The 18,542-nt window shown below is 34.9% G+C and overlaps 1 protein-coding gene and 1 non-coding gene across 15 annotated transcripts; both read right to left on the bottom strand.

The window, feature by feature from the left end:
* Positions 1-153: 153 nt before the first annotated feature.
* LOC135645641 (uncharacterized) lies at positions 154-17,363 on the bottom strand. 14 transcript variants are annotated; one of them, XM_065164238.1, is made up of 22 exons: positions 17,174-17,363; positions 16,932-17,025; positions 16,759-16,816; positions 15,577-15,751; positions 15,413-15,488; positions 15,249-15,326; positions 15,090-15,149; positions 14,902-15,006; positions 12,521-12,631; positions 11,393-11,431; positions 8,374-8,487; positions 8,130-8,296; positions 6,590-6,714; positions 6,375-6,493; positions 6,216-6,258; positions 6,022-6,113; positions 4,426-4,474; positions 2,258-2,328; positions 1,372-1,488; positions 1,166-1,281; positions 956-1,062; positions 154-425 (listed from the first exon to the last, which is right to left on the bottom strand). In XM_065164238.1, the coding sequence occupies exons 4-22, from the start codon at positions 15,732-15,734 to the stop codon at positions 418-420; spliced, it is 1,755 nt and encodes a 584-aa protein (XP_065020310.1). In that variant the 5' UTR covers positions 15,735-15,751; positions 16,759-16,816; positions 16,932-17,025; positions 17,174-17,363; the 3' UTR covers positions 154-417. The 14 variants fall into 14 exon arrangements, 13 of the variants coding, with proteins under 13 accessions (XP_065020310.1, XP_065020311.1, XP_065020312.1 ...); XM_065164239.1 differs by having other exon boundaries at positions 15,577-15,769; XM_065164240.1 differs by lacking the exon at positions 16,932-17,025.
* LOC135647795 (U2 spliceosomal RNA) lies at positions 3,892-4,092 on the bottom strand. Its single transcript, XR_010500494.1, has one exon. It is a non-coding gene; the product is annotated as a U2 spliceosomal RNA (small nuclear RNA).
* Positions 17,364-18,542: the final 1,179 nt, after the last annotated feature.

The following is an 18,542-nucleotide window of genomic DNA, read 5'->3' on the forward strand; positions in this document are numbered from 1 at the left end:
TATTGCATCCAACTTTCTCTCCCATACTTACTACCTCATTGCGATATCAAGATTCATGTTCATTCACAGGAAAAAGCAAAACATACAAAAAAAAAAAAAACATGTTCATCCATGATTCTTAGTTAGAGAGAAATATCTCAAGCAACAGAACTATAATCAAAAGAATAACTTTAATTTGCTTAAGAACACAAAACAGATCCACGAAAAAACCATCCTCTCACCGTAATCCTTGCTTGAATTTATGACAACACAGGGCGGAAAACTATACACAACCCACATTATTGAAACTCAAAAACAGAAAACACTTTAAAAATAGAGAAAAAAAAAGAAAAGTTGACCGTACACTTACTTGCCTCTAAACGTTCAAACAAAAAAAAATTGTACCATATCATCTAGGCCTTGACTTTTCTTTTAGCATCAACAGCCTACAATAAACTGATTCAAGATCAGCAGGACAGTTGCATGAAAAACAAACGTACCACAAAAAAATAACAACAACAACAACAATGGAGAAAAGAATGATCAATCCTAAAATAGGATATGCCCAAAGTACACACCTCCTAGATTTAAAAAAAAAAAAATTGTAGGAATGCATTGCCAGTTTACTTGGTAGTATGTAGGAATATCACATTTACTTTTCTGGAAATAGTTAACTCATAATATTCTTTTAACATATTATACTTTTCTGGATTTGTAAGAGACGTGAGAAACGCACCAGTTTAGTTACATTGAAACAGCACATAGATTGGTCATTTAAAATAGTTACTCAAATTAGCACTTAATTGTCAACATGTGCAACTTCAACAACAATAATAGCACAAACCCTATGCTAGATAAGATATATTGTTCTCAAAGTATATTTTTCATGAAAACTTTTTAGTGAGTTTGCAGTACTATTACATACAAAATTTCAAGCTAAGTGGAACAAAAGAAAGTCTAACTCAACAACATTTACCAGTAGCTGTAATGCATGAAGGAGCATTTACACTAAGAATCTCATCGGCATTAGTATCTACCTTAGACTGGAAGCATCTCATGGTCAACACAATCATATCACGTAGCCTGCACAGTAAGTCATATGAAAGAGCAAGCGAAACTAAATATTGTCCTCTGAGCATGACAGGAGAAGACAAATTTGAAAACAAGAGCAGCTTGTTTGACTGACCTAACATCATTCTCCAAGTTATATGGCTGACTAGTCCCATCAGTTCTAAGTGGTAGATTAGTTCCATCTGAACAGGTCAACACAAACTGGGTTGTGTACCCAAGTGGAACTTTGATCTGTGAAGTCAATCATGGCAAAGTCACAAAATAGCACTTATGGAAAGGTCTAATAACAGCCAGGCTTACTGCCTGCTACAAAATACTTACTTTTAGCTCGGGTGAATATTTTTCTTCCATTACCACTCTGTCTGTATGTTTGATCATAATCAGATAGGTGGAACGTTTCACGATCAGAACCGCTTGTTCCCAGTCGATAGAATCATTCTATTCAGTAACCATTTACCGGTGACATGTTAGATAAAAGATCCAATATTATCTTGATGCATTTGCATTACAAGGATGTAATGCTCATCTGACTAGGATCCTACGGTCAGGAAATAGACAACAAATCTGTGACAATTATATCCTCAAGTTACTGTTTACAGAACATTCAGTTTTAGTCAGAATCAAGGATTTAATACTAGTCCATCAAGAATACTGGTTCATTGTTAGACTGGTATAGCATGGTATACCTTGGTATACCAATGTAAAAAATTATAAATATGTTCCACAAATCAGGCATTATTTTGGCAGGTCTTACTGATCAGTACCAATCAGAATGTTCGTCATGGTTCAGTACTCGAATCCTTGTTCATGGTATACAACCCTCATCTCATGGGAGACATCAAGTGTGATAAATCTGGTCAATATATAAGCATGGACCGCTTCATTAGTTAGCCAATGCATTTCTTCTAAATATCTCCTACTGTGGATCATGCAGCGAGTCCAAAATGGTGCCACCTGTCTATACGAGTTCATCCTTTTCTGGATAAAGATTTGTGTCGTCCATGGCATGCAGATATAGTATGTTATGTTTCTTGAGAAACATTACATTTGGAAATGACAGCTAACACTAAAATAACACCAAAATGTACATAACATTTGGAATGTTGAGGAAATTTAAAATCATACATTGAATCTAAATGAAGATGCATAATGCAAGAAAACCATGAGAAAATAGTTTTAAATAAATCAGAGTTGAAATGCCACATACCCATAATTTGACATCAAATATTGCTCTACCTGCAGAAATATAGGCATCGATCTCATGCTGCATCTCTGGGTCTGTGGAGAATAAATCCGATTTTGATGCCCATATTAACATCAAAAAGTAAATGCTTAAGCACATTGCAATATGAAAATTAAAAGCCACTTTAAGTTCAAAACCAGCCCAAACTTCAACAGAAATACAAAGGTAGTATGAATAATGGAAATAAATGGCAGCAGAAGATGAAAGAATTAACATATCCGAATCATAATTGCAAGGTTAACAAATAATTAGTTGGTATTTTGCAGCAGTTGGATTTTCCTCTTCTTTCACAAGTTCATGAATAAAGATGGGAAACACTTCACACTAACTTTGATACACATGCATAGAGAAAGTTATTCACAAGTTATTCATACAACTTATTTCACAATAAGGAAATTATTTCATCAAATTTTGCCATAAAAAAATTGACAAACAACCTAATACCAGCCTCTTATAGCCCCAAAATGGCAACATTCAAAAACCAAATAACCCTGTTAGAACTGGATATTAGCTCGGGTAGAATCTCTAGAACAAGCCAATAATTGATTAATTGGAACCCATTTAGTTTTCTAGCATACGGTTTGATTGACGCATACCCATGGCATACTCTTAGCTCCTGATATTGTTATTTCTTAATTATATTTAAAGGTTGATACAATTAGTTATAACTTCATATCTGTCTTGCTGAAAATATGCAGAGCACTTTTATGAGATTAATTCATTTGTCTCTTCCATCACTTTCATCATAAATTAAACATCTCTGACACATAATCTTTGAACTTTCCAACACAAAAGTTTTTTCAATTGAAATGATATGATTGACGATTGCAATCTAAGCCAGATGAGTTTTATCAATTTAAACAAGTTCTACAGAACTCATGGCCCAGCTCATTAAAACTTGCTGAGTTCGCAGATGAGTTGGTTTTCAAACAAAATAGTCAGGTTTAAGTTAACTCCATATTACCCAAGCCAATCAAGATTTTTTTTCAATGTTACAAGGGAACCAGCCTCAGCCTACCAACATAGCAAACTTGTTCCCAACTTGATGATCACACACAAAATGTAAACGTCTGCAGGTTTTAAGTTTGAAGGTTTCCATTTTTCCTTTTCGTATATACTGAAAGATACTCTATTCCAATCTAAGCTCAAAGCAAAAAGGTAAGGAGCATAGTCAAAAACGATCTCCCTGTCTGCTTATGCGGAAAGATGCTTCCTTACAAATAAACATAAAATAATTGGTAATTGAATTAAAAAATTGTAATATTTAGCATAACTACACAAAGAACTAGAATATAACTATTCAAAAGAACAGAAAGTATACATATAACATCAACACCTCGCATGATCCTACTTAAACTAACAAAAGGTAGATTCAATAAATTGACAGAATATGATTTAAAGTATTGTTTTAATTGTGTAATGAGTTAACATAATCAAAGTGCTTTAATAGCTACAAAGCAAAACAGTCATAAATAATGAAGCATAAAAAACATTATTATGAAAGAACATCATGATCAAACATAGAAATGGAATGCCATAAATTAAATATGTCAACTTATGTGAGTCTGATAAGCTGTGAAGATTCTTTTTTTTCTCCTGAGGGGTGCACCGAGCCCTTGCAATAGTGCAATGTAAGGGAAACGCACAAGGGCCCCAGTAGCAAGCTACTGTAGTGTAGTGGGCCCTCCCCCACAAGAAATTAATTTAATATGAAAGTAGGGCGATGGCCCATGTATTGGATATTAAACTGATAAGAATAGATACTACACTTGTTCTTAGCCAAAAGGACGATAAGGGAATATGAAGATTCTTGAATATAATCTACTACAAATGGAATGTCATAAATTACATGTGTCAACTTATCAGACTCTGATGAGCTACAAAGATTCTTGAATATGATCTATTATATTAAATGTAATAAAGAAAATAAAAAATACTGAACCCTTTTTGAGGTTATATCTGTGGTTACAGTTATATATTTTATAACTAGAGTTCTCTGCCAAATAAATAATTACTGAATCTTGCAATATCCAATCCTATGATAGAAGAGAGCAAGAGTCATAGGAGAATTTGGATTCTCAATGTCAAGATCATTAACAGGATAGTACTGTTCAAGTGCAACATCTACTCACCACATGTTATTTTGCTATGATTATTGGCAAACTGCCGCACAAGATGACCCTGAAGGAAACAGATGAATCACAATATAATTAACACTTGATACACATAACAATAATATTAAAGTGAACTAAATTAATAAGAATCCATTAGAAGAAAGAATACAGATCACTGAGAATAAAAATAAAATCACAAACCACCACAAATATATTTAGCAAGATAAGAAACATAATTTGGTCACAATGAAATGCTAATCTTTAAAACCAAGCTACATCATGATGAGGTATATAGCTGAGCAAAAGATTGAATTCTGATTAAGACGAGCCAGACTTTAGCGAGCACGTGCTCACACACACACATATATATATATACATATATATACATATATATACACATATATATACACATATATATACATATATATATATATGTATATATATATATAAAGATGATCTGGAACTGAGTTCAAGAAAAGCAAAAATGCTTGATAAGCAGAACTTTAACATGTAAAGCTTGGCTTTGCCTCCCTAACCAAAATGCCCTTTCATGCACAATATCTCTCTTTGCTATGCAAATATAAATACAGAAGCATTATACCATAGACGCAACACAATCATCCAAAATAGATGTCACTAAAGCAATATGAGAACTAAGCTAGAAAAATAACCATGATTGGATAGAACACCAAAAATCCAACAAATAAAGCCTAACTTAATTAATATGAACTCTCCAGAATGATCTGTATCAACTATCTATAAAACAATTAATTGTTTTAGAAATTCCTTGCAAATGCTTCTAATCTTCCAAAATGGAAAGTTCTAATTTTCATGCATGTAAATTTGTTTGATCAGCTAGGAGCATAATTTAATTTAAGTCAAATGGTTAATCGTCCAGGTAGAGGGAATAAATGTACATTGGAGCACTAAGGTATATGACACTCGGTTCTACTATTATCTAATGCATGGGAAAGAACTCATATAACTCATTAATTTTAGCCTCCAGGTAATATAAAGCCATAGATCACTTTGAATAGATTGGAGAACCAATATAGTTCCATTTGTTGGATCTCAGGTTAAATATTGTGTCCATGGAACCTTCTGCATCAAGCATGATCGTCCTCCCTTGCTATTAGAAATGCTTCCTATTGACAGATTTATGATAAAACAATATGTGAGAAATGCTGAATGAAATTGTGAAAAAAAAAAACATGTAGGATACAGAACATCATATATCTAATACTGATAGTTAGTCAACATTTAACTACCTATTCATATCCAAACATTTCTTTTCTAGGTTACATTTTTCAGAGGCACTAAGTCTGATCTTCAAATGATATTTTTACAGGCTGCTACAGTTGTGAAAATGTTGATGGATATCAGAGAAAAGCAACCACTTTGCACATGCTCTGCTCACAAGTAAAAAACACACAATAAATAGACAGCAAATTTGACAGATTAAACTCAACAGATAGTTATACCATCATCCATGTAACAAGAATACATTGCTAAAAGTAAACTAACATGCTTAAGTTTTGGAGATAACAAATAATGAAAGTTATGGAATTGCTGAGTGTAGTGATTTATAGCAGGAGTATAGTACAGGCAAGACACCTGACGGCCACTGTCATCAATGGGAGTGCAGTCTACAGCAAGAAAAGTGCCAATATCATCAGCAGTTACCACATATTCTGGAACAGTAGCTCCTGTGGTGATAGATAACAAAGGCAATAATAGATAAACTGAAGCAATATCAAAAATTTTATCATCACTTCATCTAATACAAAAAAAGTCACATTGAACATTACCTTCAATATACTGCCTAGTGCCATTATCAAGTTCACGAATCCACTGGAAAGACAGTTCAGTATAAATCTTATTGAAGATTAATCACAACTGAATGCAAAAACAACAAATGGGCTTGATATCCTATTCAAGAAGAGGAAGAAATAGATCAGAAGTCATACCTGAAAGGTGCAAAGAGTAGTACCATTTGTCGGATATCCACAGGCTTGTAACTTACATCCTGGTTGAGCCTCACCATATATCTGAAACCCTTCTATACTTGGCAAGTCAAATTCACCTGCTAACCACAGATAATATAAAATCACAGTTATCATCAGTTGAGAAGAAAGTCTGCTTTGCACTTCAGTATTCATTGATTCATTCAGCCTTTCACTACCTTCTGAAATAAAGGATCCACGATTTGTCACCATATGCAATTGGGCATCAGTATCTGGTAATCTAATTGTCTCCTCATGAGCATAACCTTCAAAGGAATTTGGAGCACCAGTACCACCAACCTCCCTGCATAATGACTCATAAGTTTGTACAAGAAAGTCTGCAGCCTTGGGGAATCAATTAGATAGGCTTCTCATAGAAATAACAAATGACATTTCTATAGAATCTCCAAGTAGCAACAGAGAAGGGACAGATAAACGACAACAGTCTCATGTAACCATCATTTGGAATTTAGATCTCACATGATGAATTCTTGATACCAATTGGCATAAAAGAGGCATTTTTTCATCTGAGGAACATTTTTTCTCTTTTAACTACTTCTATTTAAGTTATCTATGTTAATCTCCCCTTGAACCTTGTATTGGAATAGACATATCCCTCCATAGCCACACTACAATGTCTTCTTTTCAATGTATCCTAACCAACAATTGATTTTATATCATCTTTTCATAACTTGGGTATGCTGGCAGCCAACTATAACTTACCTTAACAAGCTCCTCAACATTCCTCCCATCAAACATTCATAGACTGTCATCCAGAATTTAGTCTTGACCAATGTAGTGCTGACAGTCTTACATTATATCAGAGATCAGAATGGATATCCTTCATTGTCCTCCAATACTTCTCATATTTTCAGGAAATGAATAAAGTAAACAACCAAAGAACCTTGGAAACATGCTTTTGTTGGCCCCATATCAAGGAAACTTAAAACGTGCATAACGATGCAATAACAATACGTTCAGAGCACACCACACAAGAGGTCAGAATATTAGAAATCCGAATTCATATACCCTACTAGGCTGTGAGTTAGATACAGTAACAAAAACCATTAAATAACTAATGGACTCACATGCAGTGTGACAAAAATACCATTAGAAAACCATAGCTAACCTTGAGTTCTTCCTATGTGAATGAGCTTATTTTAGCCTCTTCCAAAGTGAAAGGTTTCTACTTGTAAATTTCAGGACTGAGTCTTACCATGAAGATCAAATTAAAATATTCAGTTTTTATTATGATTGACAGAGTCAAACCAAGCAAACCAATAATATATCAATCTGCCGGATCAAATACAACCATTGATGCTAAGAATAGGTATGAAATGGTACAGAAGGATAAGTGCTGCATGGTTTATGACAAGAGGTATCTCAGCCTTCAAAATAGTCCAATAAAGGGAGTATAAGCATATTAAACTTGCATTCCTCTTTCAAAGCCAACATGTTAATGTGTGGATCATCTCTACTTGCTTCTGTCAGAGTAACGTTACAAGAAAAATGAATGTATATGGTAATTAATTAGAACCTAAAATTGGGTCACTGTCTACGCATACTTCTTACTGGTCCTTAATTTTGCCTTAAAAATTTCCTAGGGTAAAAACATAACTGATGAATCTTGCCAGAAATTTGTCCAGCTATTAATAACTTCATTAAGAAAAAGAACTCAGAGGCACAGTAGGCACCCTTAAAGAAAGATCTTGTACTAACATATGAATATCAGATGGTAAATCCCTTAGCTTCTCATTAACAATATTTGCATCCTTTATATCCATTCTTTCATACTCTTGGGTAGCTCTCAACTGATTAGATGCAGATTTGCTATGCAGATTCATAGGATATTGATCAGATAGGCGAAGCTCACGTATCATTGGTTCCTACAAGTAGAATATCACAAATCAGCTTCACAATCTAGGAGATGCTAATAAAACTGAGTACTCCAGGCAAATAATACCACATAAGCATGAGGCAATTGTTTTCTTGAAGAACTTGGATGTTGAAGCTTCTTATCAACCACCAGGTTATCAGGTTGATTTCCTAAGAGATGGTTCATATCACCAAAATTACCCTGCAAAAAACCATATGTAAATCAATTGATGGATCTAGAGTAAACAAATAGAACTGGTACTCGTGAGGAAATTCAGCAAGGAAATTATACTTAATCCACTAATTACATAAAAAGGGAATATTTACTTATATGTTGCATGCAGGATGCAATGTGCTGCATGATTGACACATAGCGGGTATTGGCACTGGACATAGGGATGTGCAGTCATGCCTATATACCGTAGTTATCAGAATTCAGAAGCATTATAATCATCAACCCAGCCAACCATTGGCTAACTAGGTCATTTGTTAGGACCAATGGGTCAATCTATATCACTTGGACCATAGGTTTAATAATGTAATAATTATAAATAATATAATATATGTAAAAAGATAACCTTTCTTCTTTCTTTTCCTTTTTCACTACCATCTTTTTTCTCTTCTTGTTCTCCTCCATTTTTTTCTTTTCTTTTCTTTCTTTTTACTTTTTTTCTGTCATCATGTAGCACGTCATTTTCCTCTAATTTTTTCTCTTCTTCTTCTCCTTGTTCCTCATCCTTCCCTTCCCCTTAACTCCTCTCCTTAATTTTTTGCCTCTGTCATCCCTTCTGGCTGCAATTCTCAATCTTCTTTGGTGACAAAGGGTCTGAGCATGTGCACGAGACAGTGGATCTTGGTAATGGTGGGTGTCGGCAACACGGGCCTACGCAGACCGACAATGACTCAAATAGATGGCAAGGTTACTGTGTTACACAACAAAGCAAAATGACCATAGGGAAGAGAATAAGGAGAGAAGCATTAGGTGAGGCCATGGGCCTTCTCGACAGGCCTGTAGCAAGTGGTTCAGCAAGCATGACAGCATTGCATGGCAACATGAAGAAACAGCAACAGGAGGCTTGGGCAAAGATCAGGGGAGGCCATGTGCCTGTGCAAGTGGCTCAGCAAATGGGAAGACGATGCACGGCAACAAACGATGACAAGTTGGCAGCAACTGGTGGGTTGAGCACAGGTCGGATGAGGTTGCAGACCACCTCGGCAAGGCAGTGGCAAGTGGTTCAGCAAGCATGAATGAAGGATGTGGCTACAAGGGGGTTTAGCAACAGCAGTAAGCCCAAAACATGATAGATATATAAATTCCAACAATATAAGATCTATGCGTCCATACCAGCTATTCAAATGCCAATTGGGTTTTTTATCTGAGATGCAAAGGCTAAAATTTCCAACAAAAAAAGAAAAGAAAAAATAACTATCCTCACAGAAGGAAGAAGCCAGTAAATGAGGTTTCCTTAGTTACCAAAGCACAAGAATCTCCACTCAATCAATCATACATTAGTAATAACAAAGATAGCACTATTCAGAAACTTAAACCCAAGTTGATCTAGAAGTAAATTTTGTTTCCTATGTCAACAGAAATTTGAAACCGGTGTAGCACAAATCTGGCTATCAACTTAAACCTGAGTCTAGCTCGAGTTTAATATACTAAATATAATAAGTCCAGATTGTCTTAGTTTACTCTAAAGATTATGTCAACAGTGGAAGTCCTTGTGAAACATTATAATTGGGCCTTGCTTTCAAATAACAATTATAAGTGTGAGATAGTTAAATTAGACACATATGCTGAATCTTTGGATTCAGCTATTACAAACAAGGCATACCTAGACGACATACTACAGCATTACAAATAAACAAAATTTTGGGATTTTTTTGAATACCATAGTTACCAATCAATCCGAGCTGAGCTCATTTGTATTCCAGATTGATACAGTTCACATCTTCTAGTGCCTCTTTGTATAAGTGTTACATTGTCAAACTTGGGTTTACAATGTATCCTACCAAAGAGAACAGAAGAATCTAAAGCTTGATGTTTGCTTACCATAAATGTAAGCAAACATTTTATCTAGATACAGCTACATAACTGAATATATTGTGTGTTTAAAGTTATTGTTAGGCTTGTTCAATGACTGTCCCAAACAAGCATTTTATCTATCTTCTGTATTATCAGCAAAGGTCACACACTATATTTTTAGCATTACAAATCCAAGCATAGTTCACAAATATGATGAAACAATCGAAACATCAAGAATAACATGGATTACGAATCTTCACCTTGCATCTCGGGTACCAAATAAAGACCAAAAGGTTCATATTTCAAATGCTGTCTAATAGAAGAATCCTTGTGTTTGCATTTAATGTTTAGGTTCTCCATGCCTGCATGCACACATGCATGTAAAATTTGAAGTTTTGTGCCCACAAGAAGTTTTGGTCCGTTTTAAACAAAAATAATAAGCTCTGGCAAAAAATGTTGACAATTTTAGTCAGTCTAAACTGATTGATTTAATACTAAAAGATCATTTTCAAGATCTTACTCCACACCATTTCTTTTACCAATTTTGCTTTATGGGTGACAAACTGACTGTAAAACATTTTTAGCATTTTAAGTGGGACATAAGCTAACAAAAGTGATATACAATATAACAAATTCCTGTACATCATTGCCAAAGTTTAATGCTTCCTAATTGTAGGTAATAGAGTGCATATTGCCTATGTTCTTTTGTTGTTTGGACGTTGACATCAAGTAATCATGCATACTACGTTACTACCATTTATATTTCTGGGCTATCAGCCATCACATTTTTTTGCACTTGCACAAATTGTGATGTATATGAGCACTGTTTATCAAAATGGGCAGCAAGCTTAAAAAGGCAACGAGGGAGATAAATTTGATCATAAATGCAAAGAACAAATCAAATTTGCATGTAATAACTTCTAGTTTGCTACTAATACAGAAGATTGAAAACATAACCCACGTGAGTTGAACTTGGATGAAACAATTAGTCCACCATAACGGTGTAAGCAGAGAAGAATTCATATTGACAATAATAATATAACCAAGATCATAACCAAGAAGCTGGCAGAAACTGACTTACATAAGATCTAATCTTCCATTGCATATGCTGGTATAATTGCTGAAACAACAAAAACCATCAGTTACACTCAGATAGCTAGTTACATGATTGCTAATTGTACTCAGCATATATGACACAAATGTCACCATAAAACTAGGAAAAGAGTCTTAAGCAGCCAACAAGTGAATCAGTTATTAACTCCAGTATTGGTCAAGTACTAGCCTCATGCCAAATAGCAGTACCAAATTAGAAATGCAAAAGAATGGAGAAAAGAAGTCATTATGATATAGGGTCAGTAAGGCCAAGTTAGTTCGCATGCAAATGCACGGAAAAGACAAAGAAAGTCGCAAGTTAAATTTCTTGCGCCCTGGTGCAGCTCTTACATGTAATCAGCATTAAACAGTACTAAATCATTCCAGGCAAAGGGCTTGCACATGAGCAACACATACCACTCGATCCATCAACAAAACCAACTTGACAGATTTCAGACTGGAAACAAAGACATTGGTTTATGACTGACCAAAGCACGATATCCTGGAACATCTTTAACTAATGATACAGCTCTATCAAACTCAATGAACATCACTAAAAATGTAAAGTATTAACAAGCACAAGCAATGAGAGATTTTAAACAGGTGAAACAGAAAATCTGCTTAAATATACAAGTGATCCTACTTTGATCAGCAGAAGCACAATTTAAGTTCAACATGCCTTAAACATGAAAGGCCCAGGATGGTGTACCCAAACATTGCATGATAATCCTTAATTTTACAACCGAAACAAATATCAACCTAGTTGTTATCAAACTGGATAAGAAAATGGTTATCACCTTCACCGGTGAATTCAGAATGCAGTATACGCTAATGTTGAAATAGAGAGTACAGCAAGCTCAAATTTCATCTATACCAGCAAAGCCGAAAATATAGAATATAAAATACTAAAGCTGCGAACAGAACATCTACAATTACAAGTCTTCAGAGTACAATAATTTGGGATTCCCTGCACTCTATGTAGACTGAGAAAGGAAAGGTGGTAGCAACAACCATCAAACTGTACCGATTATGCATCCTCAGATAGCAAGAGTAACTACTAACGAAATTGATCAACCACAAGAGCTCTATGTCAGAAGGAGATCTGAAGAACTGCTACCTTTACACAAGAGGAGATTGTAGAAGAAGTGATTGAAGGGGGTCGTATGTCATATTCAGCTAATAGACTTAGCAATGACGAAGTTAGTACATACATCTCATCCTCTACAACCTGAACAAATTGGCAAGAAAACCATATTACAAAGTATACTATGGAGTGCATTTGTTCAAAATTTTTTTAACAAAGCCTAACAAGAGATGAAATTCAAAAGTAGCTGCAAATCATATTGTAAGTACCAGAAAGTCAATATTTTTTTAACAAAGCCTAACAAGAGATGAAAGTCAAAAAGTAGTTGCAATTCATATTTGTAAGTACCAGAAAGCAAATAAACTGACTACATGGTTTTGTAAGGTACTGTAGACAAGGTGTTGATCTCCAAAGATGACGCATCACAATTACCCCAGTGCACGACAGGCCGTCTAGAATGTACCCGGAAAAAAATAAAGAATCAAGAGTGCTGAGGTTCAAATTTTGATTGTGGTCAGCTCGCATGTTAAACTAAAAAAAAAGGTTTTTAGATAATATATAACCAAATTATTATCAAATTATTGGTCCCTAAGGATCTGTTAGTGTTCACTTCACTTCATAAATGTGGAAAATAATAATATACCAATATAGTTGGCACTAAGGTTAGACTACCTAAATCCCTTTCCTTATGTTCCTTCTCTCTCAGAATTACAAGCTGTATAGCACCTAACAACCAAGTGGATCTAATGTTGGAAAGCAAACCAGCCTAGCCAACATCGTCTTCTTTGGGTCAGTGAACAAAGTGGAATGTCCTAACTATGTGATGATCCAAGCCCAAATGTGAGACATCCTACTTTCATATATCCTAACCTGGAGCCAAACACGCCTAAATATTGGATGTAGCTAAGCTAATTAATAACCATAGTTCACTTGTTTCAGAATTGTAAAACTAGTCAAACAGAACACAAGCCTTAATGGACAACATATGTGAGCTAGTTCATTCATTTTCTGTTTGAGTCCTAAAAACAGTCTAACTGGTCTAAATTGGCAATAAGTTAATGAATCCCAATAATGTTTGCTGATAGAAATATACTTTGGCAGCTACTTGTACCATTAATCTTCTTTCTTTCCCTTCTCCAATTGATTTTAGAATCCATTTTACTCATGACAGCACATAGGCACAGCTTTTAATTGAGTTGCTGAGTAGATATGGAACAATTAGCAGGTCTTTGTCCCAACCAAAACATGCCAAATTTTGGCTTAGCTAAATAAAATGGTCAGCTTTTGCATAGGTGTTCAAAATTTTATTGCTATGTAAACATCTGGTTTCTAACATGACAGTAGATAGTGGATGTGTTATGAGATTTCAGAGCATTATCCACCAAGCATAATCTCTCTGCAAAGTCCCAGAGGGACAAATTATTCTTGGACATACTCCAAGGGCAATAATACAATAAGATTCCATTCCGAACAGCAGTAGACATGAATGGAATGTCTTCTTCATTTATAAAATCAGCCCAAAAGTGTATAATTAAGCATAGAAATATTGCACAATGAAAATTACTTAAAAAAGACTAGTTGCAAGATGTGCTTTTATCAAAAGGAAGATAAACTTTGAAAAGCAAAATCTACTCAAAGTAGAAAAAGGCCCTTGTTACTTAAACTTGATGCAGCAATAATAATAGAGCTTTCAAAGAGACGTGTACAACAAACAGCTGAGTCATCTATAAACCTCTACAAACAATCTTCTTCTCTGTTCTCTGATTATCACCATGAGATCTATACAAATCAAAAACCTTCAATTCTTTCAGATATGGCGATTGTGATCGTTTATAAACTACTGCTAGTGGTTGAAGCAATAAAAACATCAATCTCACATGACAAAAAATTTAAGTTGATTCAGTGCCACCTCCTAATACTTGGTACAGAATTTCCCATCTTTGTTATTTTAGTACCTAATTCATCTGAGAACATGTAAATCTAGAAGAGAGACTAAAAATTCATGCTATGTTTTACCAATTTCACTTCATCTTCTAATATCTCATAGCAAAGTTTCTACTTCATATTTCAAGTGCCTACTTAAAAAACAGTTTGATCAAAGTAATCGGTTTTCAAATGCTTTTGGATTGTCAAACTCAAAGGTTTAGTCACCAGTTAATCTTATAAATGCATGAATGTTAATAACCAGGTACTTTTAAGTGGCTTTCTGCACATATACATTTAAAACATTTTCTCCAACATTAAGCACCAAGTTATAACGCATTATTCATATAGCAGTAGCTGATCATAGAACAATGGCATACCATGGCAGATACTAAATGCACATAAGATGCCACAAGATAGAAGAACTGAAACATCTGGAAATCATGTTCAACTTCATTTAGAAATACGAGGGAAGTAGATCGAAAGCAAACCTTAAGATTATTGGCCAATCTTAAGTTTTCTTCAAAATAGCTTCTCTTTTTAGTCAATTCTTTCAAGGCACTAGCTATTGCATCATCCTGCTTCTCATCAAGTGCCTATTGCGCGAAAGAATACTTCACAATTTTCAAACAGGAAAATAATTTATAAATTAATGTATATACTCTCAGCGCTTACGTACTATCCGCAATTCACAAAGCTTCCTCTCCAAAATATGCTTCTCATTAAGTAACTGAAGTTCCTAAAAGCCAAAAAGGACCATTTTTATGTAATTAAATTAAGAAGTGCAGCAAAATGATGGTCTAATGAGCATGCATTTAAACTGTTACTATCTTCATACTTTAATGCTAGCGTCAGTGATTTGCTTACGAAGAAGAAGGATCTCTTCTTCCTGAATGTGGGATCTATAGTAAAGTTCCTGAAAATTTTTTGTTATATAAAAATCAGATACATGTGTTGTTTATCAAAGAGCATAACCTGCAACAGCTTCCAGGTAGATCTTACCATGATTTCTGGATCCAATATGCGGTTGTTGACTTTGGCTCTTTTACTGGAACCAGAATCAATTTGAAATTCATGCCTACAGGCAAAAAATATGTTGTATAATAAACGAATTAAAAACATGTTTCTGAACAAAGATCTTGATTAAAAACTCCTTGATTTAGGACCTCATTAAAGAATCAGATGTCCGAGCCGAAAGGCCAACATCACCATTTTCAAGCACATAGCCTGTGTTAGGTGGCCTTGCATCAGCTGCCATAAGTTCACTTGAGAACTGATGATCATTGTTGACTGCATCTGCTTGGGCATAAAATGGAATATGCATATTTCTTGTACTATTGCCTGGCAAACAGTTACTTCCTATCAGCCAGATCATCAAGTATTAGAAAGTTTAAATCCTCGGAGGTGAACAATTAATTAAAATATTAGACACCAACAGAGTCAACAAAGATTTGAATAGAAATGTTACTGTATGTGAAATTGTAGTTATGACCGAAACATATTTTGAGATGGAAACTTTTTCTTCAGAATATTTGTGCTTGCTAAATGGTTATTGATTCTTGTGGCGTAGAATAGATTGTTTTTTTCCTTTTCCTTTCAAAAGTATAGGAAAATTTTAGAGGGTTGCTTCTAGTTATGTAAGCTTGAACTGCAACCATTAAGTAGACTTTTCTAGCATTCCAAGAGCCAAGGCAAAGCCCACTCTTGTAATTTTTGTAAATCTGCATGGAGTCTTCTTGGTTTCAGATTGCGCTGGGAAAAAGCCTGAACAATGACGTTGATGGCAGCAGGTCATATACATTGGAACCATATCAGTAATAATGTGTTCTTATTCTGGAGTAAAAATGCATGCCAGGTAAAACCTGAAATGTATTATATCATGCTAGAACCTCTCTTTGTGTGTGCCATGATGATTGTGGTCATTAGGTTCTGATGGAAGGAAGTAAGTTCAGCATTTATAACCCATTTCTGAATCCAAGATCAAACTAGTAACTACAAATCAGTCAAGTATCCATTATTTTTTCCATCCAATAAGCAATAAAGGTTGAGCTAATAATATTGAGGATATTTTTCTGTGACTCACTGACAAAAAAATGCACACACTAACAATTAAATGACCACTGTATCTGCTGACATCAAATATTATATTACATTTTTCATAGCACAGCAATGATTGAAAGGCGTAAGAAAACCAGCCAGTCAGATAAGCAAGCACGTACAAGTAGTAAGATCGAGAAGAATATATTCGTAATAAAGAAAATGAAACAAACTTAATGTGCACAAGTTCTTTAAAGCATCCCAATTGGTACAGAGAAAGAAAAAAAAACATTAAAGATTCAGTGTTCTACCGGACCAATGCTTATCGGTTGCCTGATCGCACAAATTGAGCTGCTTGACAGCCCATGCCTGCAGCCAAGAAACGTCAGAAGACCTTCAGATTAGTTAGAGTAACGGTCAACGTAAAATCTTTCCGGCTGCCACCGCGTTGAAGTTTACTAAAGAAACCCCGATCGCAGCACACCACTAGAATCAAGAACCGAGCTTTCCTCCCGGCCAGAACCGCACGGCCCCGGCGCTCGCTCGATCTTTAAACCGTTCCGACACGAATCCTAACCCTATAGCGGACGAGGTTAGCCAATTGTTTAAATGCCTCATGAATTTACAGGAAACAAGGCGCAACGCGAACCCGAATCATCCAACAGAAAGAAACAAAAGAACCCTAGAAAGGATCCACGGAGTCGCAAGACGATAAAGAAAAAGCACCTGTTTGATGAGATCCCGAAAGGCTCAGAGTACCGGAGACGGAATGAGTTGGGCGATGGGCAGAAGAAAAGAGAGAGAGAGACAGAGAGAAGAGAGAGAGGTGGACGATGATTGGGAGGAGGAAAGAGGTAAAAGAAGGGGGGGACGGGATGCGGTCGGTGTTTCGGTGCGTCAAAGTCGTTGGGGTCTGCTGTGGTGCGGAAAAATAATCCTTTAAATAATATTTTGGAGAATTCCACGTTGTCGCTCCGACCCATCCATGACACAACCGTAGATGGCATGCCGACTTTATGCTCCCGTCCGGTCCCTATTTGAGATAATTTATGTGATTGATCTGAGAAACTAACGAAGTTGATGGCATTGTGATCTCTATTGATCATCATCACGAAATGTTGCATTTTCCTTGGACAATCTTAAGCTATCGACAATTTATTTTAATTTTTATTTTTGATGAGGCCCGATAGTAATGTGTGAAAAATATGTCCAACCAAAAAATAAACTAAAGCTTAAAAATATACTTTTTATCCATATATATTTTTATGGATGAATTTTTAAAAAAATCTTTGATTTTCATTATTTTTCATTGGACACTACAGTTTTAAAAAATTATTATAAAATGCTCTTAGTAAGATGAAAAAAAATATATTTTACCATAGTCTTCGTCAAATCTACCATTGCCTGTGCTTTGTACCGATGCCTCCTCCTTGTACCATCATTTTGCATTGCTTCCATCATTATCATCGTGTCCTTCTTTATGTGAGGGTCATGGGTGATAAGCCCTACAAGGCAAAGGGGGAGAGGCGATGGTTATTAACATTCGACTAGAATGAGACTTTTGTCATTGGTCACTTTTGCACACCATTGCACCTGTGCCATGTGTGATGAGCAACCGTCCGAAGAGAAGCAAGGCGATCAATAACCAATAACCAAGGGTTGGGTGGAAGTAGTGATTGATTGGGGTGAAATAATTATTTAAAAAAAATACTGTAGAATTTTTTTTAAAGTTAGAACATTATATAAAAAAATTTATTTTTGTATGAATTTATCATATTTTTATTTTGATATTTCATAAAACGATAATTGAATTATGACCATCATAAAAAAAATATTTTCATGATTTAAAAGTCCATTTATATTAGAATTTGATATTCTTTCGACTTCAATATTCAAAATTACAAAATTCTTTTTGCACAAAAATAATGAGTAAATAATAAAAAAATATTAATAAAATAATAATATTTAAAAATAATAAGGAAAAAGTTAAAGAGAAAGCAGCATCAACTTGGACGAGCAATTTCCCTGTAAAACAACAAAAGAAACAAAGATTATCATCGCAATTTGACATCCGACGACAAAGGGACTGTAAAAT

Source organism: Musa acuminata, chromosome BXJ3-8 (assembly GCF_036884655.1).
Source record: "Musa acuminata AAA Group cultivar baxijiao chromosome BXJ3-8, Cavendish_Baxijiao_AAA, whole genome shotgun sequence".
NCBI lineage: Eukaryota > Viridiplantae > Streptophyta > Magnoliopsida > Zingiberales > Musaceae > Musa > Musa acuminata.